Here is a 24129-nt window from a genome sequence, read left to right on the forward strand (position 1 = left end):
CTCATGAACTCAATTCAAAATCAGCCAAATATAGTTCAGCTGTCATAAATATGAAACATAAAATTTATCTTGGCTTCCATTTACAGTTTTGAATTTCAGTTGGGTAAGATCACAACATTTTAACATGAACATTTGGCAAAATATCTTTTAGTAATCTTCCAGCCCGTTACTGTCCAGCTTGCCCGTCATTGGTGTTGTATATGCTGTATATGTGTGTGTGCCTTTAATAGAGAGTTGACGACAATGCCATAAAGCAGGTGTTCCAGGTGAGTCACACGTGGTGACCACACGGGCATTATTACCCAGCTCCAAGTTACACAGTAAAGTTCTAGTATTGGATAATAACCTTTGTGTGGACATTGAATCAGTTTACATGGTGTCAGATTCACTTGACAGACGCAGCGCTTCAGAAAGATGGCAAAGTTTAATCCTCCGGAAAGTTTTGCGTTTGATCGTCCAAATAAATTGGGAGACTGGAAGCTGCGTTTCCAACGCTTTTGTTTGGTGACAGAACTAAGCAGAGAGGATGGAGAAGTTCAGGTCAGTTCCGTGATATATGCTACGGGCCCGAAGGCTGAAAACATTTTCAAGTCATTTGTGTTAGCTGGGGATGATCAAAAGATGTTTGTTAGGAAAAGACGAGTACTTTTTCCCCAAACGGAATGTAATCCACGAGCGCGCCTGTTTCCACCAGAGAGTACAGCGGCCCGGGGAGAAAGTTGAAATGTTTATCTGAGTTCTTTATGATTTATCAGAACACAGATGACTTTAATATGTCACCATTTTATTTAGAGAAAACACAAGAAACTTGTGTGACAAAAAAAATGGACCAGACAAACTTTCCCCCTGCTCTATGTTCCCTACAGATAATATCCAACTAGGCCAGTGAGTGGTGATAACTATCATGTCTTTGGGGTCATCAGGTGGGAACCTCCTTTCATCGTTGTTTCGTCTAGTTAGGCCCACAACACCTCCAGGAGGCTTGACCGTGAACACTGGCGTCCCAGAGTCACCCCCACATGCCAGCCATCACCACTCCTCACACAAAGACAACTATCTCCAACAGCACGACTATCAACTACTCTAACCTCTCACCAACTGCACCAGTGAAAGCGGGGTGGGGGTACAGACCCTGGTTCGGGTAGGGGGGAGAAATAGAAGAGGTGGAGAGAAAAGTACGGATGGGATACAGACCCTGGTTCGGGTAGAGGGTGCAGGAGGTGGAGGCAATACAAGCTACACTAGCAGATTCAGCAACTAAACTCACCTGAACAGTCCTATACTCAAACAAAACTAACACACCAACCCAGGCCAACTCACCTGGACTAACTGCACGGTGTCAAAGAGGCTCAAACAGGCCACACCCTCCACTTAAATACACTTCCTCTTCCTGGATTTCTTCCTCTGCTTCTCCCTAGAGTCTGTCTATCTGAAGAGCTCGGTCTGCTGGGCCCCCAGCTACTATTACTTCTTCTAACCCAAATCCACTGACTGGATCTTACTGCCTCATCTGTCATTTCCTTCACTATTTTCCTCACCCTCAGTCCGCTTCCTCCTAACTCCTTCAACAAAGCAACAGCAGATCTTGCTACAAACCCTCTACATCCTACTTCCACTGGACAAATCCTGACCTTCCATCCTCGCTGCTCAGCATCTTCAATGCCTGCAGCTAAGCTTTTTAAAACCAGGTTATGTCGCCACGTATATCGGCCTTGTGAGAGACTAATCTTACAACCGGACAAGATGTGTTTTAGAGCTGCAGCACCTGAACACAACGAACATAACGGGTCTCCATTTACCCAGAGTTTTAGGTTCTGGGGAGTTGGCAATACGTCATATGTTGCCCCTATCAAATATCTAACAGTACTTTCCTCCATACTCCACAGCTCTTTCCAACTAAGCTTTTTCTTCTCTACACCTTCCCAGTTCAACCACTGTCCCTGCTTATCCTGAGCCACTGCCCTCGCACTCCTTAATATTTCCTCCTGTCTACGAACCTGCTCTACAATTAGCTTCCTCTTCTCTTTGGGATCTGCTCTACTCCACACCGGTTTGCCTGGGCCAAGCCCCAAGCCTCCCAGGCCTATCTGTACATTACCCACAATCTCTGTATGCCTCAGAGATGCTTTTGCTTCCTGCACTGCCATTCTATCAACATTTTATCAAGTGACAACTGAAAACTATTCCAAAGCATTTATTATTTATGCATTTAGATTTTATGGACTTTGAGGATTCTATCCCTTTCTTTCCATATTTTCAGGGCTTTGGTGGCAGTTTAGTAGTTTATATACAGCAATCTCAGTTAAAGCAACATATTAGTAATTTTAAAGGAAATTGTCATTTGAATTTCTAAACAAAAACAAGGACACTGCAGTACTCCATTTGTGCGCAGGGCACAGCTGATGGGGGGCGACATGGTGTTAATTTTCACTGTCCCAGTCTTTAAAGTCAGCATGCGTAGCCCTCCATCTTCAGGCTGCACAGAGCTCAGTGAGCAGCATTCCTCCCAGTTGCAGTAGACAGGATTTTGGAAATTGCTGTGTTCAGTGTACCACAATATCACTTCAGAGAGGAGTGGATAAAAGCTTTGGGTGAATAATCCAGTTTTTGTTTTTGTTAATGACAATTTAAGGGACTTTTTGGGGTGACACAAACTTCTGCGTGCTTGCTTAGAAAACACACTTATGGCAGACAACAATTCTCTTGTTCTTCTTGAATCGCTGCAGCGGCACATAAATTACAAGGTCATTATTGTGCAGCTCCTTGTGATGATTTTTCTCAGCATCAACTTGTCGCTCATTGTAACCTTTTTTCAAAAAGAGTGTTTCTACGCAACCGCACGTTATATGCTATTTGCTGTTACATTACTGTCAGATAGTTTGTTGTTATTCATGTCTGATATCGTTCTCATCCTCAACCATTTTCGTATTGCCTTTCAAACGTGGCTGTGCCTCATTATCTCTATGGTGGTGTTTCTGTATACTACAGTCACACCAGTGACTCTGACAGCAATGACTCTGGAGCGTTATGTGGCTGTTTGTATGCCGCTGCATCATGGAGAGCTCTGCTCCACACGTAATACTATTAACTGTATCCTCATCATTCATGCTCTCAGCTCTGTGCCCTCTATTTTTATTTTCTCCACTTTCTTTGGATCTGCATCCCTAAAACTTTACACCCAATATCACATCTGTTCAGTGGAAATATTTATGATTCACTTATGGCAGCAACATCTGAGGTCAGCTATATACCAATTACAGTTTTTGATCATGTGCATCATACTTGTTTTTTCTTATGTTAAAATAATGAAAGTGTCCAAAGCTGCATCAGGAGAGGATAAGCAGTCATCAAGGAAAGGGCTCAGGACAGTGGCTCTTCATGGTTTCCAGCTGCTGCTCTGTCTCATCCAGCTGTGGTTTCCCTTCATTGAAGCTGCTTTGTTCCAGATTAGTTTTAATTTATTTGACAATGTCAGGTATTTTAACTACATATTATGTTATCTTGCACCCAGATGTATGAGTCCTCTCATTTATGGCCTGAGAGATGAGTTTTTTTTTAATTCTCTGAAATACTTTGCCTCATTTGGCTTGTGTAAAAGAGACATTATTTAATATGTTAGAATTTCTCTTCCTTTCAGCATTTATAACAGACGTGGATGATGCTCATGAACAACGTGCCAGTGAACTTCTATCTCTTTTTCCTGAAAACCACAGTCTTGTTTTTACTTTAAGAGATCAGGTCCTATTTCATGTGTTAACATTTAGTGGGCTATTTCACAGCCATCAGTAAAATCTATGTACATAGAGCAGCATAGTGATAGATTGGGGTATGAAATGCAGCACGTGATCAAATTCTCCAGTTAATATCTTTATATTGATGTCATTGAAGTCACAGAGTTATTGGTTTTGGGATTTGAGTCAGTTATTGGCTTCCTGTGTGTAGATATAAACACGTCTTGCATGGATTGAAATGGGCTTTATGGGTGTGTTCACATTATTGTAATAGTAATTGGCATTGATACTGAATCAGATGATTAGCAACTATTCATTACTTTTTTATGAATAGTGCAGAACAGTTATGTTTTTTTTTGTTGTGTACGTTGTTGTTTTGTTGTAAGTTTAAGGCAGAACGTGTCTTTGCTTCATGGTCTTACGTTTTGTTTTGATAAATCAGATACTGATGGTCCTATTTAATCTGTAAAAAGCTGATGTGTCATCAGTTACAGAATTCAGCCTGCCTTTGTCCTCAATCTGAACCACTGACACAAAGGCTGAGAGGAAATTTAAATCTGTAGTTTCATCTGTATTAAATCTTCTAAAGTCTTCATGATTTAATCGTTTAAGCTCATGTTTTGCTTCCCTCATTAATAGTTTGTATACCGTCATAGTTTTTGAATTGTAGTTTGGAGCTGCATATTAAAGACTTTGGCCTTTTAATGTACTTTCTTTGGAACACCTGGAAACTTTAAAAATAAAATGATCTCACCCATCTTTTTTTTGATGTTTTAATAAAATACAAATGAAGCAGAGAATCAGAGCAGGTTACTGATGTCTACAAGAAGTGTTTGGCTAAGCTCTTCCTGTTTGCAGAGCTGTGAATGACCATTCTTCGACAAGATGGTGGTCCCATCTCAATTAGACAAAAGGTCCAATCTCTGAATGTATATTTATTTATTTATTTAGTGTGAAACAACAATAAACACAAAAAGAACAAATAAAAACAATGACACAATCACAATTAAAAAAGCGTATAAAGGTATCCAATGTTATAACAAAACATAAATAAAAATATGGAAAACAAAAAGGAAAAAGCAGCATCCAGGTAACAGTTTCAGCTCGCCTTTAGAGAAGACTGGTACTGAGAAAGGCCAAGTGCCGATTCTGTTCCTTCTCTTTAATTATTTGCCGTGTTTTTGAGAAGATTCCCTCAGAGGGCATGGATGGTATGGAATTACCATATTTTTCGCACTATAAGATGCACTTAAATCCTTAAATTTAAGGCAGTGCGCCTTATGTATGAAATCTTGCTGTGCTTACTGACCTCGAACCAACTTTATGTGGCACACTGCCACACAGTAATAAAACAGAGGAGGCTGCATTAACTCCCATGATCACTATCCCATCCCCCACATACTTCTCCAGTATGTGGACTTCTCCACGCACCTGGCGGGTACCACTATTTTCTTGAAGATGGACCTGGTGCTCAGGTGAACAGGTTCCTGTGCATGCCGAGGACGTGCCCAAGACCGTGGTGATTGCATTTGGGCTTTTTGAGTCCATGTGTATACCTCTTAGCTTGAAGGGGGCAGCAAAAACCTTCCAGAGGCTGATGGACTCTGTGTAGCGTGACCTGGCCTTTGTTTTCATTTATCTGGACGACATATTGGTAGCCAGTCCGTCAGCCAAAGAGCACCTGGCGCACGTGAAACAGGTTTTTCATTGTGATGGACAAATCTGGCCTGATAGTCAACCTGGCCAAGTGTATCTCACAGCCGTGAAGACATTGCAGGAGTTCTTGGGCTTGGTGAATTTCTATAATTGTTTCCTCCCTCATGCTTCCCACCTCCTTCAGCCACTGTATGGAGCCCTGCGGCTTAAGAAGGCAAATGACCCTGTCGACTGGACTTCTGAACGTGTCCAGGCCTTTGAAGGAGCTAAGAGCGCACTCGCTAACGCTGCCCTTCTTGCCTATCCCAAACCCACTGCACCCATAGCTTTAATTACTGATGCGTCAGACATAGCTGTGGGGGCAGTGGTTGAGCAGCATGTTGCAAATGCGTGGCAGCCACTTGCATTTCTCAGGTGAAAACTGTCAGATAGTAAGCGCAAGTACAGCATTTTTGACTGGTAGCTGTTGGCACTGCACCTGGCAACCCGTCATTCTGCTTCCTGCGGGAAGGTTGCTTCCTCACGGCTTCTGTATATGATAAACCACTGCTTTCACCACGTCCAAGGTGACTGAGCCGTGGTCTTCTCGTCAGCAGCGCCACCTAGTGGTCATTACTGAGTTCACAACAAACATTCACCATGTGGCTGGGACGTTAAACCCTGATGCTGATCGTCTGTTGCGTGTGCTCGTGTGTCCTGTGCACCTGGGGGTGGATTTCTCTGCTGTAGCTGCCGACCAGCCTGGAGACCCGGATGTCCTCGCCCTTAGAACAATGGGCACCAGTCTCAAACTACACTATACAGTGATGCAGGAAGGCAGCCCCACCCTTCTCTGCGATGTCTCCACTGGCCATCCTCGCCCCATTCTGGTGGCCTGGCACCGTTGAGTTTTCGAGTCGATGCACTCCCTCTCACACCCTGGAGTTCGGGCATCAGTGAAGTTGGTCAGTTCCAAGTTCATCTGGCCTGGCTTCCGTAAAGATGGAGGCATGGACGGCTGTATGTGTGGTGTTCCAGCATGCTAAGGTCCACCAACACACTGAGTTGCCCCTCGAACTGTTTCTCATCCCGGTTAGACACTTTGACCACGTGCATGTGGATCGCCTTCGCAAGTCTCGACGCACATTCTCACAATGGTGGATCAGACCACCAGGTGGCCGGAGGTTGTCCCTCTGTTCTCCACGACATCCTTGGACATCGCATGTGCGTGTCTGTCCTCCTGAGTAGCCTGTTTTGGTACTCTGTCAGATGTCACCTTGGACAGGAGCCCCCAGTTCATGTCAGAGCTCTGGTCAGCACTTGTGCAATCATTGGGTGTGCAGGTGCACCGCACTACTCTCAGATGGTAACTGGGTGGACCGTTTACCTTGGGTTATGCTCAGGTTGCATTCGGCACCCAAGGAGGCCCTTGATGCTTCGCCTGCTGAGCTGGTTCTTGGCCAGCCACTCCTCATCCCTGGGGAATTTTCACCTGGGGGCTCCGTTCCTCGGCCTCGTCCAGCCATTTATCCTATTTTAGTCAGACAGCAGTCGTGTACTTGGCCCCATTCACCACTGTTTTCTGCGTTTGTTTGTGCCTGCAGAGCTCATGTCGGCTTGGTTTGTTTTTGGAAGACATGATTCTAACCCCCATAAGATGGCCCTTTTTGGGTTCTTGAGACGGGTTCTAAGAGTTTTGTGCTGAACATGGGTGGGTATAGGTGTGAGTTTGTTACACTTGATAGCCTTAAACCAGCGCACTTAGTGGCAGACAAAGTTGTGTTTCCGGCCCAGGTTCCCCGTCGGGGTCGCCCTCCTTCCAGGCCCCCAGCAGTACCTTCACAGGTTCAGCATTCTGCTTCTCAGCCAGCATTGAACTGTTTTTCTCCTGCAGTTTTGGCTGGGACAAGGTGCAGCCCTAATGGCAAGTTGCTCAAGCCCCGAGTGAGAGACTGATTTCTTTTTCCAAGAGTCCCCTCTGGGTATTCAGGGTAGAGGACTGTGTCATGGACACCAGGGGCTCAAGAGTAAAGTTGTTCCTGTTTCAGTTGGTTTTTGGTTGAGAATTCAAAAAGTTAAAACTCGCCTTCGTCTCCTGGTTTTTCCTCCTCCTGCCACAATATTTTCAATACAGAACGAGTCGTTACAATTCCATTCTACTGTTAACATTGGTTGATGTAGATGTAGACATCATAGAATAGCACTGGCAAAAATAAAATTCAAAAAAGAACAACATCATGTCAATATATTTATTTTTAGACATGGACCAAAAAGACATTTGCTGAATGGACATCATTTTGTTGGAGGTAGGCAAAAATGATAACAGTGCCACATTTCAGTCTGAGCATGGTGTTTTGAACTCTTGAGGTAGGTCACAAAGGTGCAACATTTCAATGTAAACATGTGACAAATGGAAAACTGTTAGCAGCATTTGTTAACGTTACCGTTGTCTGTTTTCCATCATGGTAATGCCAGCTACGGAGCATGAGCAAGAGTGATTTTTGCAGGCAGCCACGGCTCTCGTGTTGTTTTAGAGACACAAATTGTAAAGCCCGATTGCAACGACTCTACAATCGATTCATCTATGGATTCATGGCTGATTCGTATCGATTCAGGAGGCTGCTACCGACGCAACCGTATCTCTCAGTGTAATTTAAATTGTACCAATTGTTTTCCCCTCCGGTGGACGTGGATTTTGGAGAATGACGCGTTGCGCTCTGTCCTATCACAGGACGCCCTGAGGAGGATTTTCCTTCAGCCCGAGCAGGATATTGACTCGTATTACTCATATGGTACTCGTACTCGTCAAAATTGCCATATCTGTACTGGATACTTGTTTCAACCAAGTTTCTGGCTCAACCTATGATAATAATGTTCCAAACATAAAGTTTTTTTGAACATTTAAGAGCTGTATTCTAATACTCCTTAGTAATAGCCAGGCAACATATCAGCCCTTTATTTATTTATATGATTCTCCTGAGGTTCATTTGATTTCTTTATATTGAAAATGATATTTATGTAAAAAGAAAGACCTTTAAAACCAATATTTTCATGGACAAGGAAGCCTAACAAGGTAACCAAGAGGTAAGAAACGAATTGGATGATCAATAATTGTTTTTAGGGTTTTTATGACTGATTATAGAAACAGAAAGCTAACAAAGTTAGCACGTTCATCCCGAGAGTCCCTGATCTCTTGTCTCTCTCACTCTCTCCATCACTGGCTGGCCACACTGATCCTCATGTTTTTGTTGTTTGTTTGTTTGGATAGTTTTTTCTCTTAGTTCATATGTTAATAGGTATGTTTTCTTTTGTGTAAATAACATGATGGAATCTTGTGAGCTGATGGAAGAATGTGTATGAAGAGGCACAGATGATTTTAATGAAAGCATTTATTGAAGATTGATTAGTCAAGAAAATATGTGAGCAGTAAGGGAAACCAGGGACAAAAATTCCTTGAATCAGAAACAAACTAGAACACAAATTTTGCGCTAAAACATTTTCACCAGTTTTCACCAAAAGTGTTTTTCCAGATTTATTTTTTGGATGCTGTCCTGAGATCAAATGTCGACAGTAGGAACCCAAACAAGTATTACTGAGTCACTGTTTTGTTGGCTAACAACATAAGACATCCCTGAACCAACTAGTCAGTGACTTTCAGTGGAATTCTCTCTCTCATTATTTCATTCTTTCATTTTAAGAACATATATCATGAACATCATCACAATTAGTCATTCATTTTTTTCCTCGCACCATTTGATCACCAAATATCACACCATAGCTGTAAGAAGTCATTGTTTACTCCAACAACTGCTTGCCAATATCTTCAGAGGAATTTGTTTTCACCTCACTGTGATGCACAAGAAGTCTGTCACATCAAAGAAGAGAGGCCCAAAGTAAGATAAATGTTAAAATGCAGGTACTCATCCATTTCGACTGATACTGTGGTTTTGTTAAAGAAAACCTAGAGGCCCACTGGCTCATTGTTTTTGAGGACCAGCTCATTAAGATCAGATCGACATGCTCTGACTCGGACACACACACTGACTTTGATTTATCAATTCAGATTTCCTTTATACAACCCAAAGGAGAGATAACTTTTCAGTGCATGAAAGAAAATCTCATCTCTGAGGCCATAAATGAGAGGGCTCAGACATCTTGGTGTAAGATAAAATACTATATAGTTGAAGTATCTGACATAATGAAATACAACAAAATCAATATGAAACAATGCAGATTCAATGAAGGGACACCACAGCTGGATGAGACAGAGCAGCAGCTGGAAACCATGAAGAACCACTGTCCTGAGCCCTTTCCTTGATGACTGCTTATCCTCTCCTGATGCAGCTTTGGCCACTTTCATTATTTTAACATAGGAAAAAACAAGCATGACGCACATGATCAAAAACTGTATTTGATATATAGCTGCCTTCAGATGGTGCTGCCATAAATTAATCATAAATATTTCCACAGAACATAACTGATATTTGGTGTAAAATTTTGGGGATGCAGATCCAAAGAAGGTGGAGAAAATAAAAATAGAGGGCACAGAGCTGAGAGCATGAATGATGAGGATACAGTTAATAGTATTACGTGTGGAGCAGAGCTCTCCATGATGCAGCGGCATACAAACAGCCACATAACGCTCCAGAGTCATTGCTGTCAGAGTCACTGGTGTAACAGTAATATACACAATTACCACAACACAGATAATGACACACAACCAAACATGAATGGGGATATTAAACTGGGCCAAAATAGCAAGGACATCAGAAAGGAATAACACCAAACTATCAGATAGTAATGTAACAGCAAATAAGATGTAGCGTGTTGTTGTGTAGAAACACTCTTTTTGAAAAAAGGTTATGATGAGCAACAAGTTGATGAACAGAAATATTATAACCAGGAGCTGGACAGTAATCATATTATCCTTCATCAATACATGCATGAGTTCATTACCAACCAGTGAATTGTTATCAGCCATAAGAGTGTTTTCTAAGCAAACGTAGAGTTTTAGCCACAACAAAATGTCCTTTAAAGAGTCAGTATTCCTTCAATCGATTCCTTGTAAAAAATTTAAAAAGTTCAATTTCATCAGTTTATCAAATCCTACATGCTGTCTCAGGCAGAGCTGTTGTCTTCTGATGTGTGTCCATCCTTCTGAGAGAGGGCTGTGCACGAGGCTTTAAAGTCTAGAGCATCCAAAAATAACTTCAAATGAAAGTTCACCCACCAGTATTGTCATCGTCTCTGAGATCCTGCGTGTCTTTGATTGGCTGTTTACAGTTTGAGGGACAATTTACTGCAAACTTTAAAGTGAGCCGATGTTCCGGCTCATTTTATTTAAAATGTAAATAAAACTATTATTATTGTTATTAATGGGACTGGGAATGGGACTTAAAAACTGAGGCCATCAGTCATGAAAGACACTGAGCTGACTTTTTGTGGCGACCCCAAATAGGGAAACGCTGAAAGAACAAGCGACAAACATATACATACATATATGTTATGAACCGAGATAGACTGGTGACCTGTCCAGGGTGTACTCCGCCCTCACCCAGTGTGAGTTTGGATTGGCTCCTCAATTGTAATATAAAACTGGGTAAAGATGACAAGAATATCAGACATGAATAGTAAGAAACTATCTGATATGAATGTAAGAGCAAATTAAATATAGCATGTAGTTGTGTAGAAGCACTCTTTAGTAAAAAAAGGTTATGGGGAAGAAAAAATGATCTGCCATCTTTGTATTTTCTAAGAAACGGGAGCTTCAGTCACTGCAACAAGTCCTGTAAACTGTAAAAATGTGTTCTTTACACAATTTGATTACTGTCCAATTTTAAGTACCCTTTAAAGTGATATGAAGTTGGATTGTTAATTTTCCCAAATCCTGTTTCTCCACTCCAGCGACTAAAGTTGTCAGCTGAGCTCTAAACCAGGGCCGTGCATGATGATGACTTTATAGACTGCACGTACAACAGTTGGAAACAACGCTGCCGTGACCTCCTGAGTTTAGGTTGTTATTCATCCCAGGTTTTTGTGAGTTAACGGTGACCCTGACCTGTGACTGATTTCAAATAAAAATCACTTAATTTTTGAGTAATAATCTATGTTTTTGTTCAATTTAAAGAGATTACCTCAAAGAATTAATGAGATATTGTGTTAACAAGACCTGGTGGTGATTTTTCACTGTGCCAACTTGTTGCTCATCATGAACCTTTTTCAAAAAGAGTGTTTCTACACAAAAACATGTTACGTCAGTTATGTGCAGTGGAGCTGTTAATGAGTGGTGGTGTCCAGTTGATGGAAAACTACAGGCCATAGAAGAATATCCTGTCGTAGAGATGAAGAAGGAGTTGAAGCCTTTTCATGGCCTGCTCAGTTGCTATGGCCACAGTTGTGGTACCTGTGACTGCACTGCTAGATGCTTTGGGAGGCAGGTCTTGGATGTAGTCATTAATCTGCTTGTAGAGGGGCTTGGACCCTCCCCATTATCAAGCAGAGATCCCTGATGTGGTGACCAGATAATATGAGTCACAAACAACACGTGGCCAGAGACAGGGCGCAACAATAAATGCTGATGACGACAGTGCAGTGTGGAGTGAGTTTGACTGTCTACTCAGTAGAGATAAAATCATTATACTGGGAGATTTCAATATTCACGCAGACGTAGAAAGCGACAGCCTTAGTTCTGGGTTTCTTTTCTTAGTAGCCTCAATTGGCTTTTCCCAGCATGTGAATGAACCCACTCACTGCTTCAATCATATCCTTTATCTTGTTCTAACATATGGCCTTGAAATTGGCAAGTTCACACTCTTTCCTCAAAACTCTCTTTTGACTAACCACTAGCTCATTACGTTTGAGTTTACTTTGATTGACTGCACAGGATTGAGGAATAAATTCGGCTTTAGAAGATGTTTATCTGAAGATGCTGTGGCTAAATTTAAAGATAACGTTCGGTCATCATTTGCAGCAATGCCATATCTAAATTCAAATGAGGTTTTCTCCCATACACAGGTTGAAACCTTGTGATTCGAACTAAGGCCACACTGTGTTTAAATCTTGATGATGCTGCCCCTCTCAAAAAGAAAGTCATAAAACAGAGGAGGCTGGCTCCCTGGTACAATTCTCACATTCCTACCTTAAAGCAGACATCAAGGAAATTAGAAAGAATTTGGTGTTCCAGTAACTCGGAAGAGTTTCACAGAGCCTGAAAAGAAAGCTTAAAAACATATAAATAAGCTCTCCACAGTGCTAGAAGTTCATATTACTCAGCACTAATAGAAGAAAACAAACAAAAAAAAACCAAAACAAAAACAAAACAAAACAGGTTTCTCTTCAGCACTGTAGCCAGGCTGACACAGAGTCATAGCTCAGTTGAACCAGTGATCCCCTGAGCTTTGAGCAGCGATGACTTTATGGACTTTACTGATAAAACTGTAACAATCAGAGAAAGAATTCATCAGCTCTTACCTCCATTAGACAATAATCTTCTACTGAATACAGCAACTCCTGAATCACCTGCAATGCCTGTTGTACATCTGGAATCATTCTTTCAGTCATTCATCCTAGACCTGATTAATTTTACCTTATCTTTGGGTTATGTACCTCAGACTCTTAAGACCGCAGTCATGAAACTTCAAACGAAAAAGCCAAATATTGTTCCAGATGTTTTGGCCATCTACAGATCAATATTGAACCTTCTGTCCATCTATAAAATCATGGAGAAAGTGGTAGCAAACCACTTACATGACCATCTGCATAGGAACGGCTTGCTTGAAGAGTCAGTCAGGATTTAGAGCCCATAACAGCACAGAAACAGCGCTGGTTCAAGTCTCCAATGATATTCTAATGGCTTCAGATAATGCATCAGCCTTCATACTTCTCCTGTTATATGTTAGTGCTGCATTCAACACCAGAGATGAACGGTGAACTTAGGAGCCAGTTTCTTCGACTCCACCCCCAGTGGTAGGTTCGGGTGGACAGCCATACCTTTTGTCCCACCTGGTAAGGAGGGGGGGTCTGGGAGCGACAGCGATTGGTAGCTGTTGAATACCGTTCTGCTGCCTAAAGGAGTGAGGACCTGGCCTGGCCCCAGTTTTGGCAACAGCGGCGGATGAATGCCTCCACGGATAGACAGAAAGTCTCTTTTTCCTGGGTCGGAAATAATGGAAACAATGAAACCCAGAAGACGGACTGGCGGATGCTCCAATGTTTCGACAGAACTCCCTCCAGAACAGTGAGGTGAACTGGGGCCCTCCGTCTGACACCCTGTCAGTAGGGAGGCCATGTAGTCAGCACACATGTTGACCAGTTTGGGGAGGGGAATGAAGTGAGAAATCTTGCTGAATCGTTCTACCACAGTCAGGATGGTGGTGTGATCTCCAGACCGTTGTAGCCCGGTGACAAAGTCGATGCAGGGCCTCAAGGAGCCGTCCCTCTTGCTGACGAAGAACAACCCTGCACCAGTAAGTGATGAGGACGGATGGATGATCCCAGCAGGCAGGGCTTCGCCAATGTATGTCTCCATGGCCTCTCTTTCAGCGGCAGACAGGGAGCAGAGCCGGCCCTTGGCAGTGTGGTACCGGGAAGAAGTTCGATGGTGCTGTCATACGGCTGATGCAGGGGCAAGGAGGTGGCCCTCGCCTTGCTGAACACCTCTTGAAAACTCATGGTCGTCTGCAGGTACCTTGAAAAGGTCAGAGGTCAAACAGGTGCTGATGTGGGTGTAGGGGCAGTAGGTTGGACCCCGTAGACCAGTCTAGATTTTAGGACGTGGAAACAGACTGTCTCTTGGTGGTTGCCGGACAGGAGCATGGGAATAGCTTTTGTCTGATGAGTGACAGTCCCCAGGAGGTGTACTGCCTGGCACTGGACGAGACAGGAGAACCTGATTGATGCTGCTGATGGGCGAGTTCCTCATCAATCAGGTGATGCCCGGCGGTAGCACAGGAGCGGAGTCAGAGTCGTGTCAGAGGGGTCAGGGCTGCATCGGCTGCAGATTGTTGAGTCATGACGGTAGCCATCTGTTGAACCTGGACGGCTAGCAAGGTTAGCGCCTGCTCCAGCCCTGAAGCTGTGCCTTGTGCCGCTGGAGCATGTCCTCTACTCGAGCTAGGCAAGAGGTTGGAGAGGAGGTGTCTGCTGGGTCCATGTCTGGCCAGAATTTTTATGACACTGGGTGGTTAGGACCCAAAAGCAGAACACAGTCGGCAATGACTTTAATTGCCAGGGACAGGTAAAGAGCAGGATCTGTAGAGTCAATACCTGGTTCTGAAGTGCCGACAAGGAGAGAGCAGAGGAGCGGTCAGAGACAGGAGGAGTGGTCGAAGCCGGGAGAGCAGTGCGAGAAGGTGGAGGTACTGACAGGGAGCAGGCAGAGGATGAGCCGAGGACAGGCGGACAGGTCAGAACCAGGAGGGCAGACAGAAGCCCAGGACACTGAGGCAGAACTCTTGGTCGGAGACGAAAGGCAGGCAGGTACAACGGGGAGCAGACGTGGAGAGCAGGTGCGGGAACAGGTAGGCAGGGTTGGGAGATCTGACATGTAATCGCTGGAGAGTCTCGCATGGCACAAAGAACAATCTGGCAAGGAGGGAGTGTGGAGTGAGTGTGGAGCTAGTGAATATATACCTGGGTTGATTGTGGGTGATGTGCTGCAGGTGTGCTGATGGCTGAGTGAGAGCAGGTGTGGTGTGAGTAGTGGAAAGGTACTGAGTCCAGGGTGAGAGACAGCAGCAGACTGTGACAGACGTACTTGGTTAAAACTGGCACGTGTCTCAGACCAAATGGCTATGACCTGTTGGGTTCCCCAGGGGTCAATTCTGGGACCCCTATTGTTTAATCTGTACATGCTTCCATTAGGCCAGCTAATATGCAGTTATAATGTGTCCTACCACAACTATGCAGATGACACTCAGATCTACGTTAGGTTAAAAATCTAGGGATAATTTTAGACTCAGACCTGAACTTTAACAGCCACATTAAATCAATGACATCAGCAGCTTTTTATCATCTGAAAAACACTGGCAGAATCAAAGGAATAGTGTCTAAACCAGATTTGGAGAGAATAATCCATCCAGCAGGTTAGACTACTGTAACGGTCTGCTCACTGGACTCTCTAAACAAGCTGTAAGACAGCTGCAGTACATCCAGAATGCTGCTGCTCGAGTCCTGACTAGAATCAGGAAATACAACCACATTAGTCCAGTGCTCAGGTCTCTGCGCTGGCCTCCTGACGCTCAGAGAATAGACTTTAAAACAGCTCTGCTTGTGTACAAGTGTAACCCTAACCCTAACCCTAACCCTGGTGGTGCCCAGGGTCAGGACTAAACATGGTGAGGCTGCGTTCCAGTTTTATGCTGCTAAAATCTGGAACAGTCTTTCAGAAGATGATTTCAGATTAGCTTTTAATGCATTGAATGATTTTTTTCTTGAATGATTTATGTAATGATTCTATCTGCCTTCTTGTAATTTTTTCTCCATCTGTCAAGCACTTTGAATTACCCTGGGTACGGACGCTAATTGTTGATCCAGTCTCCATGTGTCTGTGTGTGGCAACATTGGATTTCTGTTACTTATTAACTCAATTCAAAAACCAACCAAATATCAGAATCAGATTCAGAAAACTTTGTCAATGTGTCAACGTGACATTGCACAACGAAATTAAGGTGTCAACTTTCAGTGCAGAGGAAGTAATATCAATAGATAAAGATCTAAAAGGGATAAACGTGAAAAGTAAAAAAAAGGAATTTAAAAACATAAATATAAATACAAACACAAGTTATAAGCAATGGGGAGAAGAGCCTGCTAGCTCTTATTGCATGTCACGGTAAAAATAATTGTATTGCACAAAAAAGTAATGGGTATTGCACATCTTATTTATCTAATGAATATGCAGTTCAGCTGTCATAAATATGAAACAAAAAGTTTATCTTGGCTTCCATTTACAGTTTTGAATTTCGGTTGGTTAAGATCACAACATTTTAACGTGAACATTTGGCAAAATATCTTTTAGTAATCTTCCAGCCCGTTACTGTCCAGCTTGCCCGTCATTGGCCTGCTGGCTAGTAAGCTCCAAGTCTGCTCGTCACCACGTAGTCTCCCATTTCCTGAGCCACCAGCCTGTTTCAGACTGCTAACTCTGTCTATCTTCCAATCTCTAAACTCTCTTACTGCCCCAGATGATGAGGCTTGTTTCAGTTCCAACTGCTGCTTGTACACTAACTCACTCACTCATCTTCTACCGCTCACATTGGGTGAGGGCAGAGTACACTGTGGACAGGTCGCCAGTCCATCGCAAGGCCAACATACAGAGACACAACAACAACTGCTCACACTCAGACCTACGGGCAATTTACAGTCAGCATTTAACCCAAACATGATGTCTTTGGACGGTGGGAGGAAACCCACCCAAGCACAGGGAGAGCATGCAAACTCAGCACAGAAAGGCCCCAGGCCGGGAACCAAACCTTCTTATTGTGGGGCAACAACGCTAAACACTATGCTGCCGTGCTGCCCCCTGCTTGTACCGACATCACTTATTTCCAGTGTTCACTTCATGAACAAATTCATATTTTTGGATAAATACATGGTCTACGTCATCAAGCAACCAGTGAACTGCTCTGATCTGTGTTATTACAGAAAAATTAAAAGAACTGAAAGTGTGTGGATTTATTTTTACAAGTGTTGCAAAAAGCCAATTAAAGCAGATTTACGATTGTAATGAGTGGCCAAGTCCTCCGTTTTCAGTGAGATAATGTTCACATATGCAGCTTACAAACCATCCTGTTTGCAAAAAATAGATTTCATTTGATATCGTTATTTATTCTTAACAACATGCAAATAAATTACTTATTATGTAATTATATTAATGTTGACAGTTTGGGACATAAAATGCATTGAACTATTAACTCTTTTACATTTTATGAATAAAAAGCACCAACACCAAAAAACCCAATTTGTTCCATTTTCATTTGATTCCAGCTTCAGGACATTTTGCTGCATTACTCACAGAGTTCACAAACAAGAATCCATATTTTAAGTGTTTCTGAGTGACATGAGTTAAAATGATCTAGTTCTGACAAGAAGAAAAGCAACTCAGCCTCAACAACCTGAACACAGGGACACTTACTGAAGCCACAGAGTGGCCCATCATCACTGATATGTAGTTTTGTTTAAAAAAAAACAAAAAAAACAAAACACCCTTTTCTGTAAGCAGCAGCCCATTAAGTCCAGTTCCAAATCCAAAGTTGATGAACACTTAAACACAGACTATGACTATAATTTAGTTAAATATCAGACACAGCTACCAACTGTGATTTATCCAATGTTATTTCCTTTATACAACCCAAAGGAGACATATTTTTTCAGTGCATGAAAGAAAACTTCATCTCTGAGGCCATAAATGAGAGGACTCAAGAATTTTGGTACAAGATAAAATAATATATAGTTGAAATATCTCACATGATAAAACACAACAACATCAATCTGAAGCAATGCAGCTTCTATGAACGAACACCACAGCTGGATGAGACAGAGCAGCAGCTGGAAACCATGAAGAGCCACTGTCCTGAGCCCTTTCCTTGATGACTGCTTATCCTCTCCTGATGCAGCTTTGGCCACTTTCATTATTTTAACATAGGAAATCACAACAGTTATTAGCATGATCAAGAAGTAATACTGACTTATAGCTGACCTGAGATGGTGTTGCCATAAGTAAATGAAAAGAAACTCCACTGCACATAACTGAAATTGGGTGTAAAATTTTAGGGATGCAGATCCAAAGATGGTGGAGAGAATAACAATGCAGGGCACAGAGCTGAGAGCATGAATGAAGAGGACAATATTTACATTATTACGTGTGGAGCAGAGCTCTCCGTGACGCAGCGGCATACAAACAGCCACATAACGCTCCAGAGTCATTGCTGTCAGAGTCACTGGTGTAACAGTAGTATACACAAGTGTGACAACACAGATAATGACACACAACCAAACCTGAATCACAACATTATAATTGGCAAGCAAAAGGAGGATATCAGATAAGAATAATAACAAACTATCCGACAGTAAAGAAACGGCAAATAAGATGTAACGTGTGGTTGCATAGAAACACTGTTTTTGAAAAAAGGTTGTGATGAGCAACAAGTTGATGCAGAGAAAAATCATTACCAAGACCTGAACAGTGAAAATCTGCTCGTCGCTCTGCTGAACAAGCTCAAAATCCACCAGTGAAGTGTTACCAGCCATAAATGTGTTTTCTAAGCAAAGAAAGATGAGTTTTAGCCACAACAAAAAGTCCAATAAAGAGTCAATATCAAAAAGAGATTGCAATAAGACAATGGTGGATTAAATAGTGTTTTCATGAATCCCAATGTGACAGAAAGCAGTAATGACTGCTGAGCTCTGTGCAGCTCAGTGAGACAGCACCGTGCATGATGAGGACTTTAAAGATTAGACTATCCAAAAATAACACCAAATGAAATCTCCCTCACCAATGTCGTCATTGACTCTTACAGCCGTCCGTCTCTGATTGGCTGTCTGTGGTTGGACAGAAACACTGAGCACTGCAGATACCAAAGAAAATACCAAAGAAAACGGTCACTTAAATTTGACAGTTATTCTGAAGTTACCAAAGAATGTTGCCAAAGTTTTCATCTGAGGTTATTGGCCTCAGCATGCCTTAGGTTTAGTTTAAACACCTGCTGACAAGCTTCCTTTAATGATCTGTGTCTCTTTGAGTGGGATTGAATTTGTGTATTCACTAATTTAGACTTGGTTAGTGCTGTCGCCCCACAATAAGAAGGTTGTGGGTTCAGTTCCCGGCCTGGGGCCTTTCTGTGTGGAGTTTGCATGTTCTCCCCGTGTCTGCGTGGGTTTCCTCCCACTGTCCAAAGATATCATGTTTCGGTTAACTGGTGACTCTGAATTTGCCGTAGGTGTGAGTTTGAGCATGGGTGGTTGTTCATCTCTTTTTGTCTTTGTGTGTTGGGCCTGTGATGGACTGGCGACCTGTCCAGGGTGACCCCGCCCCTGGCACGATGTGAGCTGGGATTGGCTCCAGCAGCCCGGAAACAGAAAAGCGATAGAAGATGGATGGATGGGTGGATGGACTAATTTAGACTTGGTTTGAAATACACTTTTTTTCACATTTTCTTGTCTTTTTAAAAGGAGAGAGTTGTAAAGAATGTATGTTGTAAAGATATCAGAAGTTGATCCAGTCTCCATGTGTATGTGTCTCTGTGAGGCAACATTATATTTATGTTACTCATGAACTCAATTCAAAATCAACCAAATATAGTTCAGCTATCATAAATATGAAACATAAAATTTATCTTGGCTTCCATTTACAGTTTTGAATTTCAGTTGGGTAAGATCACAACATTTTAACATGAACATTTGGCAAAATATCTTTTAGTAATCTTCCAGCCCGTTACTGTCCAGCTTGCCCGTCATTGGTGTTGTATATGCTGTATATGTGTGTGTGCCTTTAATAGAGAGTTGACGACAATGCCATAAAGCAGGTGTTCCAGGTGAGTCACACGTGGTGACCACACGGGCATTATTACCCAGCTCCAAGTTACACAGTAAAGTTCTAGTATTGGATAATAACCTTTGTGTGGACATTGAATCACTTTACATGGTGTCAGATTCACTTGACAGACGCAGCGCTTCAGAAAGATGGCAAAGTTTAATCCTCCGGAAAGTTTTGCGTTTGATCGTCCAAATAAATTGGGAGACTGGAAGCAGCGTTTCCAACGCTTTTGTTTGGTGACAGAACTAAGCAGAGAGGATGGAGAAGTTCAGGTCAGTTCCGTGATATATGCTACGGGCCCGAAGGCTGAAAACATTTTCAAGTCATTCGTGTTAGCTGGGGATGATCAAAAGATGTTTGGTAGGAAAAGACGAGTACTTTTTCCCCAAACGGAATGTAATCCACGAGCGCGCCTGTTTCCACCAGAGAGTACAGCGGCCCGGGGAGAAAGTTGAAATGTTTATCAGAGCTCTTTATGATTTATCAGAACACAGATGACTTTAATATGTCACCATTTTATTTAGAGAAAACACAAGAAACTTGTGTGACAAAAAAATGGACCAGACAAACTTTCACCCTGCTCTATGTTCCCTACAGATAATATCCAACTAGGCCAGTGAGTGGTGATAACTATCATGTCTTTGGGGTCATCAGGTGGGAACCTCCTTTCATCGTTGTTTCGTCTAAATAGGCCCACAACACCTCCAGGAGGCTGGACCGTGAACACTGGCGTCCCAGAGTCACCCCCACATGCCAGCCATCACCACTCCTCACACAAAGACAACTATCTCCAACAGCACGACTATCAACTACTCTAACCTCTCACCAACTGCACCAGTGAAAGCGGGGTGGGGGTACAGACCCTGGTTCGGGTAGGGGGGAGAAATAGAAGAGGTGGAGAGAAAAGTACGGATGGGATACAGACCCTGGTTCGGGTAGAGGGTGCAGGAGGTGGAGGCAATACAAGCTACACTAGCAGATTCAGCAACTAAACTCACCTGTCCTATACTCAAACAAAACTAACACACCAACCCAGGCCAACTCACCTGGACTAACTGCACGGTGTCAAAGAGGCTCAAACAGGCCACACCCTCCACTTAAATACACTTCCTCTTCCTGGATTTCTTCCTCTGCTTCTCCCTAGAGTCTGTCTATCTGAAGAGCTCGGTCTGCTGGGCCCCCAGCTACTATTACTTCTTCTAACCCAAATCCACTGACTGGATCTTACTGCCTCATCTGTCATTTCCTTCACTATTTTCCTCACCCTCAGTCCGCTTCCTCCTAACTCCTTCAACAAAGCAACAGCAGATCTTGCTACAAACCCTCTACATCCTACTTCCACTGGACAGGACAAATCCTGACCTTCCATCCTCGCTGCTCAGCATCTTCAATGCCTGCAGCTAAGCTTTTTAAAACCAGGTTATGTCGCCACGTATATCGGCCTTGTGAGAGACTAATCTTACAACCGGACAAGATGTGTTTTAGAGCTGCAGCACCTGAACACAACGAACATAACGGGTCTCCATTTACCCAGAGTTTTAGGTTCTGGGGAGTTGGCAATACGTCATATGTTGCCCCTATCAAATATCTAACAGTACTTTCCTCCATACTCCACAGCTCTTTCCAACTAAGCTTTTTCTTCTCTACACCTTCCCAGTTCAACCACTGTCCCTGCTTATCCTGAGCCACTGCCCTCGCACTCCTTAATATTTCCTCCTGTCTACGAACCTGCTCTACAATTAGCTTCCTCTTCTCTTTGGGATCTGCTCTACTCCACACCGGTTTGCCTGGGCCAAGCCCCAAGCCTCCCAGGCCTATCTGTACATTACCCACAATCTCTGTATGCCTAAGAGATGCTTTTGCTTCCTGCACTGCCATTCTATCAACATTTTATCAAGTGACAACTGAAAACTATTCCAAAGCATTTATTATTTATGCATTTAGATTTTATGGACTTTGAGGATTCTATCCCTTTCTTTCCATATTTTCAGGGCTTTGGTGGCAGTTTAGTAGTTTATATACAGCAATCTCAGTTAAAGCAACATATTAGTAATTTTAAAGGAAATTGTCATTTGAATTTCTAAACAAAAACAAGGACACTGCAGTACTCCATTTGTGCGCAGGGCACAGCTGATGGGGGGCGACATGGTGTTAATTTTCACTGTCCCAGTCTTTAAAGTCAGCATGCGTAGCCCTCCATCTTCAGGCTGCACAGAGCTCAGTGAGCAGCATTCCTCCCAGTTGCAGTAGACAGGATTTTGGAAATTGCTGTGTTCAGTGTCCCACAATATCACTTCAGAGAGGAGTGGATAAAAGCTTTGGGTGAATAATCCAGTTTTTGTTTTTGTTAATGACAATTTAAGGGACTTTTTGGGGTGACACAAACTTCTGCGTGCTTGCTTAGAAAACACACTTATGGCAGACAACAATTCTCTTGTTCTTCTTGAATCGCTGCAGCGGCACATAAATTACAAGGTCATTATTGTGCAGCTCCTTGTGATGATTTTTCTCAGCATCAACTTGTCGCTCATTGTAACCTTTTTTCAAAAAGAGTGTTTCTACGCAACCGCACGTTATATGCTATTTGCTGTTACATTACTGTCAGATAGTTTGTTGTTATTCATGTCTGATATCGTTCTCATCCTCAACCATTTTCGTATTGCCTTTCAAATGTGGCTGTGCATCATTATCTCTATGGTGGTGTTTCTGTATACTACAGTCACACCAGTGACTCTGACAGCAGTGACTCTGGAGCGTTATGTGGCTGTTTGTATGCCGCTGCATCATGGAGAGCTCTGCTCCACACGTAATACTATTAACTGTATCCTCATCATTCATGCTCTCAGCTCTGTGCCCTCTATTTTTATTTTCTCCACTTTCTTTGGATCTGCATCCCTAAAACTTTACACCCAATATCACATCTGTTCAGTGGAAATATTTATGATTCACTTATGGCAGCAACATCTGAGGTCAGCTATATACCAATTACAGTTTTTGATCATGTGCATCATACTTGTTTTTTCTTATGTTAAAATAATGAAAGTGTCCAAAGCTGCATCAGGAGAGGATAAGCAGTCATCAAGGAAAGGGCTCAGGACAGTGGCTCTTCATGGTTTCCAGCTGCTGCTCTGTCTTATCCAGCTGTGGTTTCCCTTCATTGAAGCTGCTTTGTTCCAGATTAGTTTTAATTTATTTGACAATGTCAGGTATTTTAACTACATATTATGTTATCTTGCACCCAGATGTATGAGTCCTCTCATTTATGGCCTGAGAGATGAGTTTTTTTTTAATTCTCTGAAATACTTTGCCTCATTTGGCTTGTGTAAAAGAGACATTATTTAATATGTTAGAATTTCTCTTCCTTTCAGCATTTATAACAGACGTGGATGATGCTCATGAACAACGTGCCAGTGAACTTCTATCTCTTTTTCCTGAAAACCACAGTCTTGTTTTTACTTTAAGAGATCAGGTCCTATTTCATGTGTTAACATTTAGTGGGCTATTTCACAGCCATCAGTAAAATCTATGTACATAGAGCAGCATAGTGATAGATTGGGGTATGAAATGCAGCACGTGATCAAATTCTCCAGTTCAGTTAATATCTTTATATTGATGTCATTGAAGTCACAGAGTTATTGGTTTTGGGATTTGAGTCAGTTATTGGCTTCCTGTGTGTAGATATAAACACGTCTTGCATGGATTGAAATGGGCTTTATGGGTGTGTTCACATTATTGTAATAGTAATTGGCATTGATATTGAATCAGATGATTAGCAACTATTCATTACTTTTTTATGAATAGTGCAGAACAGTTGTTTTTTTTTGTTGTGTACGTTGTTGTTTTGTTGTAAGTTTAAGGCAGAACGTGTCTTTGCTTCATGGTCTTACGTTTTGTTTTGATAAATCAGATACTGATGGTCCTATTTAATCTGTAAAAAGCTGATGTGTCATCAGTTACAGAATTCAGCCTGCCTTTGTCCTCAATCTGAACCACTGACACAAAGGCTGAGAGGAAATTTAAATCTGTAGTTTCATCTGTATTAAATCTTCTAAAGTCTTCATGATTTAATCGTTTAAGCTCATGTTTTGCTTCCCTCATTAATAGTTTGTATACCGTCATAGTTTTTGAATTGTAGTTTGGAGCTGCATATTAAAGACTTTGGCCTTTTAATGTACTTTCTTTGGAACACCTGGAACCTTTAAAAATAAAATGATCTCACCCATCTTTTTTTTG

At 42.4% G+C, this 24129-nt stretch overlaps 4 protein-coding genes across 4 annotated transcripts; 2 read left to right on the forward strand and 2 right to left on the reverse strand.

Moving 5' to 3' along the window:
• The first annotated feature begins 2684 nt into the window (after positions 1-2684).
• On the forward strand, positions 2685-5343 carry LOC115053113 (odorant receptor 131-2-like). Its single transcript, XM_029517680.1, has 2 exons — positions 2685-3591; positions 5207-5343. Exons 1-2 carry the CDS (start codon positions 2685-2687, stop codon positions 5341-5343), a joined length of 1044 nt encoding a protein of 347 aa, XP_029373540.1.
• A 4077-nt stretch (positions 5344-9420) lies between these two features.
• LOC115053115 (odorant receptor 131-2-like) lies at positions 9421-10287 on the reverse strand. The gene has a single exon (XM_029517681.1). The coding sequence runs from the start codon at positions 10285-10287 to the stop codon at positions 9421-9423; it is 867 nt and encodes a 288-aa protein (XP_029373541.1).
• A 7397-nt stretch (positions 10288-17684) lies between these two features.
• On the reverse strand, positions 17685-18611 carry LOC115053117 (odorant receptor 131-2-like). Its single transcript, XM_029517683.1, has one exon. It carries the CDS (start codon positions 18609-18611, stop codon positions 17685-17687), a length of 927 nt encoding a protein of 308 aa, XP_029373543.1.
• A 3700-nt stretch (positions 18612-22311) lies between these two features.
• LOC115053118 (odorant receptor 131-2-like) lies at positions 22312-23238 on the forward strand. Its single transcript, XM_029517684.1, has one exon. The coding sequence runs from the start codon at positions 22312-22314 to the stop codon at positions 23236-23238; it is 927 nt and encodes a 308-aa protein (XP_029373544.1).
• The last annotated feature ends 891 nt before the right edge of the window (positions 23239-24129 follow it).

This window comes from Echeneis naucrates, chromosome 13 (genome assembly GCF_900963305.1).
Source record: "Echeneis naucrates chromosome 13, fEcheNa1.1, whole genome shotgun sequence".
Taxonomy (NCBI): Eukaryota; Metazoa; Chordata; class Actinopteri; order Carangiformes; family Echeneidae; genus Echeneis; species Echeneis naucrates.